Genomic DNA, 14,137 nt, shown 5'->3' on the forward strand with positions numbered 1-14,137 from the left:
GTATTTTGATTGGTTTGCGCAAAAGTTATCGCGTTTACTAACAAAGGGAAAGATTTTTGTCATTTTTGGTGTTTTTTTTTTTAACGAGTAATGGCGGCGATCTGCGATTTTTTTTGCGGTACTGCGACATTGCGGCGGACAGATCGGACCCTTGACTGACATTTTTGACACTTTTGGGGGTACCAGTGACATTACTGCAGTAATCAGTGCTATATATATGCACTGTTACTGCAAAAATGACACTGGCAGGGAAGGGGTTAACAGTATTGGACAGGGAGGGGTTAAGTGTGTCCTAGGGGCGTGATTCTAACTGTGTAGGGACAGGTCTACTAGTGTAAAAACAAAGATCAACAGTTCTACATAGTAGAACTGTTTGATCTTCACTTTTACACAGGGAGAACTGACAGGTGGCTTGTTTACACAAGCCGCTCTGTCTTTCTCCCGCTGTAGCGGCGATCGTAGTGTGACCGGCGGACATCGGGTCCGCCAGTCACACTCCCGCACTCCTCCGTGAACGAGCCTCGGCGGGCGCGCGCCTCGGCGGGCGCGCGCCCGCCCGCTATTGGCTCTGGAAGGAGTGACAGGCGAGCGACGTAGACCTACGTCACTCTGCCTGGCCGGGGCCGACTGCCGCAGTAAATATACTGTGCGCAGTCGGCAAGCGGTTAAGGGCAGAGAAGAGATCTAGAGTCTAACAGACCCCAATTTTTTTTTGCTATCATAGGGGATATTTAAATTCCCTGTAAAACCAAAAAAATGTATTTCAAAAAATGAAAGGGAAGGTGTCAAAAAAAAAAAAAAATCAAGCACCCCTATCTCCCCTGTGTATGCATGTGAGGTATCACCGCAAATGTCAGATCTAGGGAAGTAATTCTTGCCATAGTTCCCCTCTGTAAATCTAAAGTGGTAACCTGTAAAAGATTTTCAAAATGTATGTAGTTTGTTACCTCAAGTACTGCAGTATCAGGCGGACGGGTGGGGGAGCCCCTTCTTTACATATTCCCCGCCAAGTGCAAATAGTGCCAGATTTCTTGGGATGCCAGAGAGGGGCTAGCGGGTGTGCGGTATTACAGCCAACAGAACCAGTATATATTCAGGGGCGATTGCTGGATAGGGTGAGCAGTGTGCTGCCTGTTGGATGTCTCTGTCCCCTTCTGCAGCCAAGATGGCGGACTGCTGTGCTGTGGGAGCTGTAGATTTTGATGGGGCCTTTCTGTGAGGAGTAGGAGGGGATGCGTAGGTGAGGGGGGCACCCAAAGGAGGACCCCTGTGTACTGCAGCCTTACCGGATCCCGGGGTTCGCGATCGCGGCCCGCTCCAGGAAAGGCCGCGGCTTCGGAGCTAAAAAAACGATCCTTCGATCCGGCGTTTTTTTTTTCAATAATGTCCAATATTGATTCCTGGGGTGCAGATGGTTCCCCCCGAGGTGTTTGCAGCCCCCTCAGAGGGTAGATGAAGGAGGATTACAAAGGATAGAGAGCGGTGATATCGGAGCTCTCCTCTGGCACGTCCGTCCCGCACGACTTCCGGACACTCCCGCCCCTGAAAAAATGTATGTAGTTTGTTGCCGCTGCACAGGTGTGCGCAATTTTAGAGCATGTCATATTTGGTATCTATGTACTCAGCATAAGATCATCTTTTATATTTTACCAAACAATTGGGCAATATATAGTGTATTTGTGCATTGAATTATAAAAAATGTGTGTTTGGAAAATCTCTGCGCAAATATCGTGTGACAAAGAAAATTGCAACACAAACCATTTTGTTCTGTAGGGCCTCTGCTTTAAAAAAATATAGAATGTTTGGGGGTTCAAAGTAATTTTCTAGACTGCCAAAAAGTCTCACACATGTGGTATCCCCATACTCAGGAGAAGCAGTAGAATGCATTTTTGGGGTGTCATTTCACATATAGCCAATGGCATGTTTGAGCAATATATCATTTAAGTGACAACTTTGTGTAAAAAAAATATATATATGTATTTTGTTGTCATTTTTCAAACACCTGTGACAAAAAAAATTAAATATTCAATGGGCTCGACATGCCTCTCAGGAAAATCCTTGGGGTGTCTACTTTCCAAGAAGGGGTAATTTGGGGGGGGGAGGGGTTGTACTGCCCTGCCATTTTAGCACTTCAAGAAATGAGATAGGCAGTCAGAAAGTAAAAGCTGCGTAAATTCCAGTATATACACCATAGTTTGTAGACGCTACAACTTTTGCGCAAACCAATAAATACAGGTTTATTGAGATTTTTTTTTTATCAAAGACGTAGCTAAATACATTTTGGCCTAAATGTATGACAAAAATTGAGTTTATTGGATTTTTTATATAAGAAAAAGTAGAAAATGTAATTTTTTCTCAAAATCTTTGGTCTTTTTTTAGTTTATATTTAAAAAAATAAAAACCGCAGAGGTGATCAAATACACCAAAAGAAAGCTCGGTTTGTGGGGAAAAAGGACATAAATGTCGTTTGGGTATAGCATTGCATGACCGCGCAATTACCAGTTAAAATCACACAGTGCCAAATTGCAAAAAATGGCCTGGTCATTAACCACTTTACCACCGGAGGATTTTGCTGTCTTCCGTCCAGGCCACTTTTTGCGATTCGGCGCTGTGCGACTTTAACTGACAATTGCGCGGTCGTGCAAAGCCGTACCCAAATTTACGTCCTTTTTTTCCCACAAACAGAGCTTTCTTTTGGTGGTATTTGATCACCTGTGCGATTTTTACTTTTTGCGCTATAAACAAAAAAAGAGCGTTTATTTTGAAAAAATAACAATATTTTTAACATTTTTTTATATGAAATTCCCCCCAAAAAAGATGTAAAAACCAATTTTTTAAAAAATTTTTGGCCAATTTGTTTTCTGCTACCTATGTTTGGTAAAAAAAAATCGCAATAAGCGTATTTTGATTGGTTTGCGCAAAAGTTATTGCGTTTACTAACAAAGGGAAAGATTTCTGTCATTTTTGGTGTTTTTTTTTTAACGCGTAATGGCGGCGATCTGCGATTTTTTTTGTGGGACTGCGACATTGCGGCGGACAGATCGGACCCTTGACTGACATTTTTGACACTTTTGGGGGTACCAGTGACATTACTGCAGTAATCAGTGCTATATATATGCACTGTTACTGTAAAAATGACACTGGCAGGGAAGGGGTTAATTTTATTGGAGAGGGAGGGGTTAATGTATGCCTGGTGCTTACTGACATGTAGGGGGGGAGGTGACTGTGTGAGTCATGGACAGATCGGATGTCCAGCTATGCTGAACAGTCCGATCTGTCACTCCCTGTCACTATGGAGATCCGCCCGCTTGTGTTTACACAGGCGGGCGGATCTCACAACTAGATCCCTGGCGATCGGGGCAGAGCAGCGGCGATCGCCGCTGCTCCTCCCCTGGCCCGACTCCCGCTGTGAATGAAAACAGCGGGAGCGAGCCTCCGGCAGCGCGCAAGCGCCGCCCAGAAGGGGGAGTGTCTGACGACGTTAATACTACGTCGTCAGACGATAACGAACCACTTTGCCGCAGTAGTACTACCGTACTCGGTCGGCAAGTGGTTAAGGGGGTAAAACCTTCCGGTCCTTAAGTGGTTAAAGTGGAACTTTAGTCATAAAATGAAGTCCTGATAAATCATTCAGGCTGGCTCCTTTTGCAGGTATAGCTATGTAAAACATAAAAAGAAGTGCCTATACTGTTTAAAATAATACACTGTCTTACCCTGCTCTGCACATGCTCAGTTGCTCTCTATTTTTAGGCACTGTGCCGAACTTGTAGAGGCTGATCTACAGACAGCCTAAAGATTTACTGCTGTTCAGGGGCTCTAGGCTTCAGCAAAATGGCAGCCTCCAGCAAGAAGAAACAGGAACAATACTGGAGGCAGCACAAACTCATTTTGGTAACATAATTATTAATGTGGTATTTATGTTATTTTTATTAAATTGTTATGGGTAAAGTTCTACTTTACGTTAAACTGCTGACCTCTCGGTAGATTACAAAGATGGGTAGCTACCATTAGCTACCTACCTAGCTACCCCTATAGGATGACCAGGTTTTTCTTTAAAATTGCCCTGTGAGCCAGACACAGAGCTGCCACGGCTGACCTCTCCTGAAAATGACAATTGCCTGACTGTCATGCTGATCCTCCTATTTCAGTATTTTCAGACACTGACCTAGACTACTATACAGATTGGTCTGCAATGCCAGTACCTGCATTCTTGTTTGTGATAGGATTACTGTTAAGGCATAGTGTATTTACTTTGGGGGTCAATTTTTTTTTTTTTTAAACTTATGCAGTCATAAACTTCTGTTGTTTATCTTTTTATATATTTATAAAAATAGTTTTACAAATGAACATGTAATACTGGGTGCTCTCATGACACAGGATTTTCACAGCTCTATGGGTTTTCTAAACCAAGAGCACAGCAGTAGTTGTCTAATTTCAGCTACTCGCTTTCTGATTAAAAACCGCAGATGGAACCATATTGAAGGGGAAGGAGGAAAGGAGGTCACTGCTCCAATTCACTTGTATGTGTAAATTTCAGCTTGAGCTATTGAGCACTATAATCAACAGTTTTTTTGTTTATTTTTTTCAACTATGGAGCTTAGAAGTTTATGAAAAATGTGTCAAATGTGTGAAAATAAGCTTGGATCTGCTGACTTAAGAAGTACATAATATTAATATGTAAAATTTTATATCTGATTTAAGGTGGTTGTAAAGGCAGAAGTATGTTTATCTTAATGTATTCTATGCATGAAGATAAAAAGCCTTCTCTGTGCAGCAGCCTTCCTCAGCCCCCTAATACTTAATGTATTCTATGCATTAAGATAAAAAGCCTTCTCTGTGCAGCAGCCTTCTTCGGCCCCCCTAATACTTACCTGAGCCCCCCCTCGATCCAGGGATGTCCACAAATGCCTTGGTCCTTGGGGACTCTCCCTCCTGATTGGATGTGACACAGCAGCGGCGCCATTGGCTCCTGCTGCTGTCAATCAAACTCAGCCAACGAGGAGAGAGAGGGGGCGGGGCCAAACCGCAGATCTGTGTCTGAATGGATACAAGGAGATGTGGCTTGGCTCAGGTGCCCCCATAGCAAGCTGCTTGCTGTGGGGGCACTTAACAGGAGGGAGAGACCAGGCGCTCCAGTCAGGGACCCAAGAAGAGGGGGACCTGGGCTGCTCTGTGCAAAACTATTACACAAAACAGGTAAGTATGGCATGTTTGTTATTTTAATAGAAAAAAAAAAATCAGACTTTACAATCACTTTAGACTGGGTTTCCCTGCATCCAATTCCCATGGAAGGAGATGGTGACCGGTTCTCAATGGAGCCGATACACACATCTCCATGGCTGCTTCGGAGCGGATTGCACAGGGGTCTTCAGGGACAATTCAGGCAAAAATTCGGGCCTGATTCCTCCCAAAAATGGAGAACAGGGACCCACCGAAACCACTGCTGTGAACCGCATCCGCATTAGGTGTGAACCCAGCCTCAGTCTTTAACTGATTCCTCACCTTCTCCTAATCCTAATCTCCTCCCGATTACCTTCTTAGATCAGACAAGATTTCTGTGAGGGATCAGTACAAATACCATGACAATGACCCAAAGAAACCAGACGTGTTTGCTCGGGAACCATATGTGGTCCGCTTCACATTGCGATACCCAGGTCAGTAAATGCGGGAACATTGTAGGTTTTGAAATTACATTGGTGACTGGGATGTATCAATAGAAAGAATCATATTCATACTTACATACATATAGGTTTTAACCACTTAAGCCCCGGAGGATTTGGCTGCTAAAAGACCAGGGGTTTTTTTGCGATTTTTTACTGCGTGACTTTAACGGACAATTGCGCGGTTGTGCGACGCTGTACCTAAACGAATTTGACGTCCTTTTTTTCCCACAAACAGAGCTTTCTTTTGGTGGTATTTGATCACCTGTGCAATTTTTTGATCATGCGCTATAAACAAAAAAAAGCGTCGATTTTGCAAAAATAACTATATTTTTCAAATTTTTTTATATGAAATTCCCCAAAAAAAAATGTAAAAATCAAAATTTTTTAACATTTTCGGCCAATTTGTTTTATGCTACATATGTTTGGTAAAAAAAATTGCAAAAAGCGTATTTTGATTGGTTTGCGCAAAAGTTATCGCGTTTACTAACAAAGGGAAAGATTTTTGTCATTTTTGGTGTTTTTTTTTTTAATGCGTAATGGCGGCGATCTGCGATTTTTTTTTCGGTACTGCGATATTGCGGCGGACAGATCGGACCCTTGACTGACATTTTTGACACTTTTGGGGGTACCAGTGACATTACTGCAGTAATCAGTGCTATACATATGCACTGTTACTGCAAAAATGACACTGGCAGGGAAGGGGTTAACTTTATTGGAGAGGGAGAGGTTAAGTGTGTCCTAGGGGCGTGATTCTAACTGTATAGGGACATGGCTATTGGTGTAAAAACAAAGATCAACGGTCCTACATAGTAGAACCGTCTGATCTTCATTTTTACACCAGGGAGAATGACAGCGGCTTGTTTACATAAGCTGCTCCGCCTTTCTCCCTTCACCGGAGCGATCGTAGTGTGACCGGCGGACATCGAATCTGCCGGTCACACGCACTGACTTGTCTGTGAACGAGCCGTGGCTCTCAAGTCAGTGACAGCCGAGTGACGTATCCATACGTCACTCTGCCTGGCCGGGGCTGACCGCCGCAGTATATAGTCGTGCGGCGGTCGGCAACCGGTTAAAGTGGAACAACAAAACTTTTTATTTTTTTAATGTTGTATAGAGTGGGAAAGGATGACAACCTCTGTCAGGTTAAGGCCATTTTTACATGGGGTGTATGAATCTATGCCCAATGTGATGGCCCTGCCTACCTGCACAGGGATCTACAGGTGTTTCCTGCTTCCCTGTGCGGTCAGTACCTTTGTTTTCTATTGGGACACGGTGGCTGCAGGGACACAACTGCTGCTTCCAATGTGACTTTTGTTTAGGTGCACCCTAGGGTATGAAATTATATGCCCTGTATTAACAAGGCCTTATCTGTGTCTCCACTGGAGGGATTTTTTTGCGTTTCCACCCCCCCCCCCCTTTTAAAAACACTTTATGTAGCTCAGGGGTGTAATTGTAGCTAGTTGCTAAGGAGCGCGACTTGGAGTCCCTCCCAAATCCATACCAGGCCCCGCGGCCAAAATTAAAACAACCAGCTATATACAGTATACAGTAAGAGAAAAAAGTACTTGATCACCTGCTGATTTTTTAAAAAAGTTATACATTTAAAAAAAGTTATAAATTCATGTGCATTTCACCCCTTTGCAAAACATGGCTTAGTACTCGGTAGCAAAACCCTTGTTGGCAATCACAGAGGTCAGACATTTCTTGTAGCTGGCCACCAGGTTTGCACACATCTCAGGAAGGATTTTGTCCCACACCTCTTTGCAGATCCTCCCCAAGTCTTTAGGGTTTCGAGGTTGACGTTTGGTTCTTGGGGTCATAGGCAGCATTCCTCCTCCTCCAAACAGTAGAGTTGAGTTGATGCCAAAAAGATCGATTTTGGTCTTATCTGACCACAACACTTTCACCCAGTTCTCCTCTGAATCATAAAGATATTCATTAGCAAACTTCAGACAGGCCTGTATATGTGCTTTCTTGAACAGGGGGACCTTGCGAGCGCTGCAGGATTTCAGTCCTTCACGGCATAGTGTGTTACCAATTGTTTTCTTGGTGACTGTAATCCCAGCTGCCTTGAGATTATTGACAAAATTCTTCCGTGTAGTTTTGGGCTGATTCCTCACCATTCTCATGATCATTAAAACTCCATGAGGGGAGATCTTGTAAGGAGCCCCAGACTGAGGAAGATTGACAGTTATTTTGTGCTTCTTCCATTTGCGAATAATCGCACCACCTGTTGTCACCCTCTCACCAATTTGCTTGGTGATGGTCTTGTAGCCCATTCTAGTCTTGTGTAGGTCTACAATCTTGTCCCTGACATCCTTGGACAGCTCTTTGGTATTGGTCATGGTGGAGAGATTAGAATCTGATTGATTGATTGCTTCTGTGGACAGGTGTCTTTTATACAGGAAGCAAGCTGAGATTAGGAGTACTCCCTTTAAGAGTGCTCCAAATCTCAGCTCGTTACCTGCAAAGAAGACATCTGGGAGCCAGAAATCTTGCTGATTGATAGATCAAATACTTATTTCACTCATTAAAATGCAAATCAATTTATAACTTTTTTGAAATGTGGTTTTTTTTTTTTTTGGATATTTTTATTATTCTGTCTCTCACTGTTAAAATAAACCTACCATTAGAATTATAGACTGATCATTTCTTTGTCAGTGGGAAAACGTACAAAATCAGCAGGAGATCAAATACTTTTTTCCCTCATTGTATATTGCAGCCAGCTATATACAGTGTTTTTAAAGGGATATACAAAATAAAAACATAAAATGTAAAACACAAAATACATGAAAAATCCATGCAAAAACGCAAGTTTAAAAATGCACCGCAAAACGTGCCTGAAAAACGTATGGACCTCAACCACATAGTTGTGAACTAGACTTACTGTCCTGATAATAAACCACAGCTTATGGGGTCAGTCCACCCATATGTGACATTTTTGGTATACGTGGCCTGCTTCTTCCTCCAGAAAAAAAAACACTCCCATCCTGTACTTTTTCAAGATGTATGTACGATCAACAATACACAAGTAGAACCCAGCTATAGTAATTTTTGCTATGATCTACAGTATTCTAAGATTCTTCTGTATTGTAGTTTTGATTTTCTTTTAACTGCTGCTGATCAAGTCATGCAAGGATAATTTTCAAGTAGACATTTAATCTCGGAATTGCTATTAATAGTAATCTATATACTGTACATTTTTTTACAGTTTATTGTGCTCAGTTGTTTAAAATGTATGTGACAGGGTTGTTCCCTTTTCTCATGGAAACCCACTAGTGCACTAAACTGAAATATGTGAATGGTTGCTGTTGCACAACAGTTACATGTCTTTATTTTTGTACAATTTTGTACAGCTTTAGCGGAATTGTGGTACAGGAGGGAAATTCAGACGGTTCAGCAGGGACTATCAAAATTTTGATTAATTTATGGCCATTCTCACCTGACAGAAGTTGTTCTAACCTTTGACTAAAGGTTGAACAGGAATGTTGGAAAATTTTTATTTGATCAGCAGCTGCAACCAAACAGCTGTAGTGCTGAGTGGGCGGATGAAAGGTCTGTGTTCGCTCCACTTATGCAGAGCAAGCATGGACACAGCCCACTCTACTCTATGAACAGTCGGATATAAATGAACTGGCTGTCCATTTACACCTGACTGTCTCCCAATCCGGCCAGATGGAGGGGAACAGATCCCCTTTCATTTGTTTTTGCTGGATCGGATTGGAGGTGGGGGGGGGGGGGTGTAAACAGACACACGTCCGTTTACATCGGCCGCTCCATAGATGAAAAAATGGCGGCAGACCCAATCGGACCACTTGTGTGTAAGGGGCCTTAGAGGCAGGCTCACCAATCAGGTAAATCTCAGACAATCAAGTCTTCCAGACTGCATGCAGCTCCACTCACTCTCTGTTCAGCTAATTAAAAAGCAGGGCTAAAGTACCTGCCATCTACAGTTAACCCCCTTTTGATCCTGCCCCAGGCTGACTCTCCATAACCTATACATTGTAATATAGGGAATTCAGCTCCGTGGTAAAAGCATTTGTAAATGAAAACCATGCCAGTCTGAACTTCATTTCAGGGCTTGCCAGCTGACTTATAGTAAACACACAACGAAAGTAAAGTCCATTAAACTTCCCTATACAGCGGTTTCAATTTTACACAGTAAAACAATTCACAAATATATACTGTCACAATATATACTGTGTGTGTATGTGTATGTGTGTGTATATATACATATATATATATATATACATGTATATATAGTATCTTACAAAAGTGAGTACACCCCTCACAATTTTATAAATATTTTATTATAACTTTTAATGTGACAACACTGAAGAAATGACATTTGGCTACAATGTAGAGTAGTGAGTGTACAGCTTGTATAATAGTGCAAATTTGCTGTCCCTTCAAAATAACTCAACACACAGCCATTAATGTCTAAACCACTGGCAACAAAAGTGAGTACAACCTAAGTGAAAATTAAAAAATTGGGCCCAAAGTATCAACATTTTGTGTGGCCACCATTATTTTCCAGCACTGCCTCAACCCTCTTGGGCATGGAGTTCACCAGAGCTTCACAGGCTGCCACTGGAGTCCTCTTCCACTCCTCCATGACGACATCATGGAGCTGGTTGATGTTAGAGACCTTGCGCTCCTCCACCTTCCGTTTGAGGATGCCCCACAGATGCTCAATAGGGTTTAGGTCAGGAGACATGCTTGGCCAGTCCATCGCCTTTACCCTCAACTTCTTTAGCAAGGCAGTGGTCATCTTGGTGGTGTGTTTGAGGTCATTATCATGTTGGAATACTGTCCTGCAGCCAGTCTCCAAAGGGAGGGGATCATGCTCTGCTTCAGTATGTCACAGTATATGTTGGCATTCATGGTTCCCTCAATGAACTGTAGCTCCCCAGTGCTGGCAGCACTCATACCGTCCCAGACCATGACACTCCCACCACCATACTTGACTGTAGGCAAGATACACTTGTCTTTGTACTCCTCACCTAGTTGCCGACACACGCTTGACACCATCTAAACAAAATAAGTTTATCTTGGTCTCATCAGACCACAGAACATGATTCCAGTAATCCATGTCTTTAGTCTGCTTGTCTTCAGCAAACTGTTTGCACGCTTTCTTGTGCATCATCTTTAGAAGAGGCTTCCTTCTGGGATGACAGCCATTCAGACCAATTTGATGCAGTGTGCGGCCTATGGTCTGAGCACTGACAGGCTGACTCCCTACCCATTCAACCTCTGCAGCAATGCTGGCAGCACTCATACGTCTATTTCCCAAAGACAACCTCTGGATATGAGGCTGAGCACATGCATTTAACTTCTTCCATGGTGGAGGCCTGTTCTGAGTGTAACCTGGCCTGTTAAACTGCTGTATGGTCTTGGCCACCGTGCAGGGATCAGAGTTCTTTGCTATGAGGTGCCATGTTTAACTTCCAGTCACCAGTAAGAGAGAGTGAGAGCGATAACACCAAATTTAACACACCTGCTCCCCATTCACACCTGAGACCTTGTAACACTAATGAGTCACATGACACTGGGGAGGGAAAATGGCTAATTGGGCCTCAGTTTGAACATTTTCACTTTGGGGTGTTCTCACTTTTGTTTCCAGTGGTTTAGACATTAATGGCTGTGTGTTGAGTTATTTTGAGGGGACAGCAAATTTAGTGCCGGTTCACATTAGTGCGATCACAGAGATCACATGTAATTCGGAGCGCACTGCTCCTAAATGATATGCAGTCTCTGTGCGGTGCAAATTTCAGCCATATAGTTTGTATGGCTGAATTCGGCTGAATTCGCACCGCAATCGCACTAAACACGCACATGAACCTTTTTTTTATCCGCAGCAGAATTGGTTCGCATGGTGGTTCACACTAGTGCGATCCGATTCTGTGCGAACTTGCAGATCGCACTGCGATATGCTAACTCAACTGGGAGTGTCGTTAACTTTTAATTGACACCCCCTGGGTATCGCATATGGCAGTGTGAACTGCCAGGGGTGCGGATGCGATGCGGAAACACACTGCATATTCGCAACGTTCCCGCATCGCAGAAGTGTGAACCGGGACTTACACTGTTATACAAGCTGTACACTCACTACTTTACATTGTAGCAAAGTGTCATTTCTTCAGTGTTGTCACATGAAAAGATATGATAAAATATTTACAAAAATGAGAGGGGTGTACTAACTTTTGCGAGATACTGTGTGTGTGTGTGTGTGTACAGTGCCTTGCGAAAGTATTCGGCCCCCTTGAACTTTTTTGCAACCTTTTGCCACATTTCAGGCTTCAGGCTCGGTTCACACTTATGCGATGCGGGAATTCGCAGCCTGTTCCCGCATCGCAAACGCACCCCCGGCAGTTCACACTGCCATATGCGATACGTTGGGGGTGTCAATGTAATCTTAACGACACCCCCAGTTTGATCGCATATCGCAGTGCGATCTTGCAGTTCGCACAGGATCGGATCGCACAAGTGTGAACCGCTGTGCGATCCGATCCTGATGCGGCTGCAAAAAAGGGTCCTGTGCGTGTTTGCTGCGGGTGCGGTGCAAATTTAGCCATACAAAGTGTATGGCTAAACTCGCACCGCACAGCCGATCGCATGTAATGAAGGAGCAGTGCGCTCCGATATTGCATGCGATCGGCGCAGCCGCATCAGTGTGAACCGGGACTCAAACATAAAGATATAAATCTGTAATTTTTTGTGAAGAATCAACAACAAGTGGGACACAATCATGAATTGGAACGAAATTTATTGGATATTTCAAACTTTGTTAACAAATAAAAAAACTGAAAAATTGGGCGTGCAAAATTATTCAGCCCCTTTACTTTCAGTGCAGCAAACTCTTGCCAGAAGTTCAGTGAGGATCTCTGAATGATCCAATGTTGACCTAAATGACTAATGATGATAAATAGAATCCACCTGTGTGTAATCAAGTCTCTGTATAAATGCACCTGCACTGTGATAGTCTCAGAGGTCCGTTTAAAGAGCAGAGAGCATCATGAAGAACAAGGAACACACCAGACAGATCCGAGATACTGTTGTGGAGAAGTTTAAAGCTGGATTTGGATACAAAAAGATTTCCCAAGCTTTAAACATCCCAAGGAGCACTGTGCAAGTGATAATATTGAAATAAAAGGAGTATCAGACCACTGCAAATCTACGAAGACCTGGCCGTCCCTCTAAACTTTCAGCTCATACAAGGAGAAGACTGATCAGAGATGCAGCCAAGAGGCCCATGATCACTCTGGATGAACTGCAGAGATCTACAGCTGAGGTGGGAGACTCTGTCCATAGGACAACATTCAGTCGTATACTGGACAAATCTGGCCTTTATGGAAGAGTGGCAAGAAGAAAGCCATTTCTTAAAGATATCCATAAAAAGTGTCATTTAAAGTTTGCCACAAGCCACCTGGGAGACACACCAAACATGTGGAAGAAGGTGCTCTGGTCAGATGGAACCAAAATCGAACTTTTTGGAAACAATGCAAAACGTTATGCGTAAAAGCAACACAGCTCATCACCCTGAACACACCATCCCCACTGTCAAACATGGTGGTGGCAGCATCATGGTTTGGGCCTGCTTTTCTTCAGCAGGGACAGGGAAGATGGTTAAAATTGATGGGAAGATGGATGGAGCCAAATACAGGACCATTCTGGAAGAAAACCTGATGGAGTCTGCAAAAGACCTGAGACTGGGACAGAGATTTGTCTTCTAACAAGACAAAATCTACAATGGAATGGCTCACAAATAAACATATCCAGGTGTTAGAATGGCCAAGTCAAAGTCCAGACCTGAATCCAATCAAGAATCTGTGGAAAGAACTGAAAACTGCTGTTCACAAACGCTCTCCATCCAACCTCACTGAGCTCGAGCTGTTTTGCAAGGAGGAATGGGCAAAAATGTCAGTCTCTCGATGTGCAAAACTGATAGAGACATACCCCAAGCGACTTACAGCCAGTGTAGTAAGGAGGGTTTCGGGTTCCTGGAGAACTGGGCCGACTTCTCAGTCGGTCACCGGCTCTTTGGTAGGGACGGATTGCACCTAAATGGGGTGGGTGCAGCCGTACTTGGTGCAAGGATGGCCAAAAAGTTAGAGGGGCTTTTAAACTAGGGAATGGGGGGGAGGGTACAGATGTAGAATTAACCAGGGGAAAGCAAGTTTCAGAGGGCAGAAATGGGGGCATTAGCGGTAGGGTGTTCGGAGCTCCTAAACCCAGGGTGGGTATGGGGAAAAATCAAGAGAGCAGCCTAAAAACATCAAATGAGGATAAATGTAACCGATCAAAATTAAGAGGTTTGTATACCAATGCCAGAAGCCTGGCCAACAAGATGGGAGAGCTGGAGCTGCTGATGTTTGAGGAGGACTTAGATTTTGTGGGGATAACTTAAGACTTGGTTTGACAGCTCTCATGACTGGATGGCGACCATTCAGGGGTATTCCCTTTATCGCAGAGAT

General features: G+C 43.5%; 1 protein-coding gene across 1 annotated transcript in view; it reads left to right on the forward strand.

Annotated features, from left to right (window-relative positions):
* Positions 1–14,137, forward strand: part of LOC309560572 (uncharacterized protein) — an 89,090-nt gene that overhangs the window by 29,408 nt on the left and 45,545 nt on the right. The window contains exon 5 of the mRNA XM_082264197.1: positions 5,542–5,654. Within this exon, the coding sequence (XP_082120323.1) occupies positions 5,542–5,654 (113 nt within the window). The remainder of the gene's footprint in view (positions 1–5,541; positions 5,655–14,137) is intronic.

This window comes from Pelophylax lessonae (genome assembly GCF_965119305.1).
Source record: "Pelophylax lessonae genome assembly, chromosome: 7".
Classification (NCBI taxonomy): domain Eukaryota; kingdom Metazoa; phylum Chordata; class Amphibia; order Anura; family Ranidae; genus Pelophylax; species Pelophylax lessonae.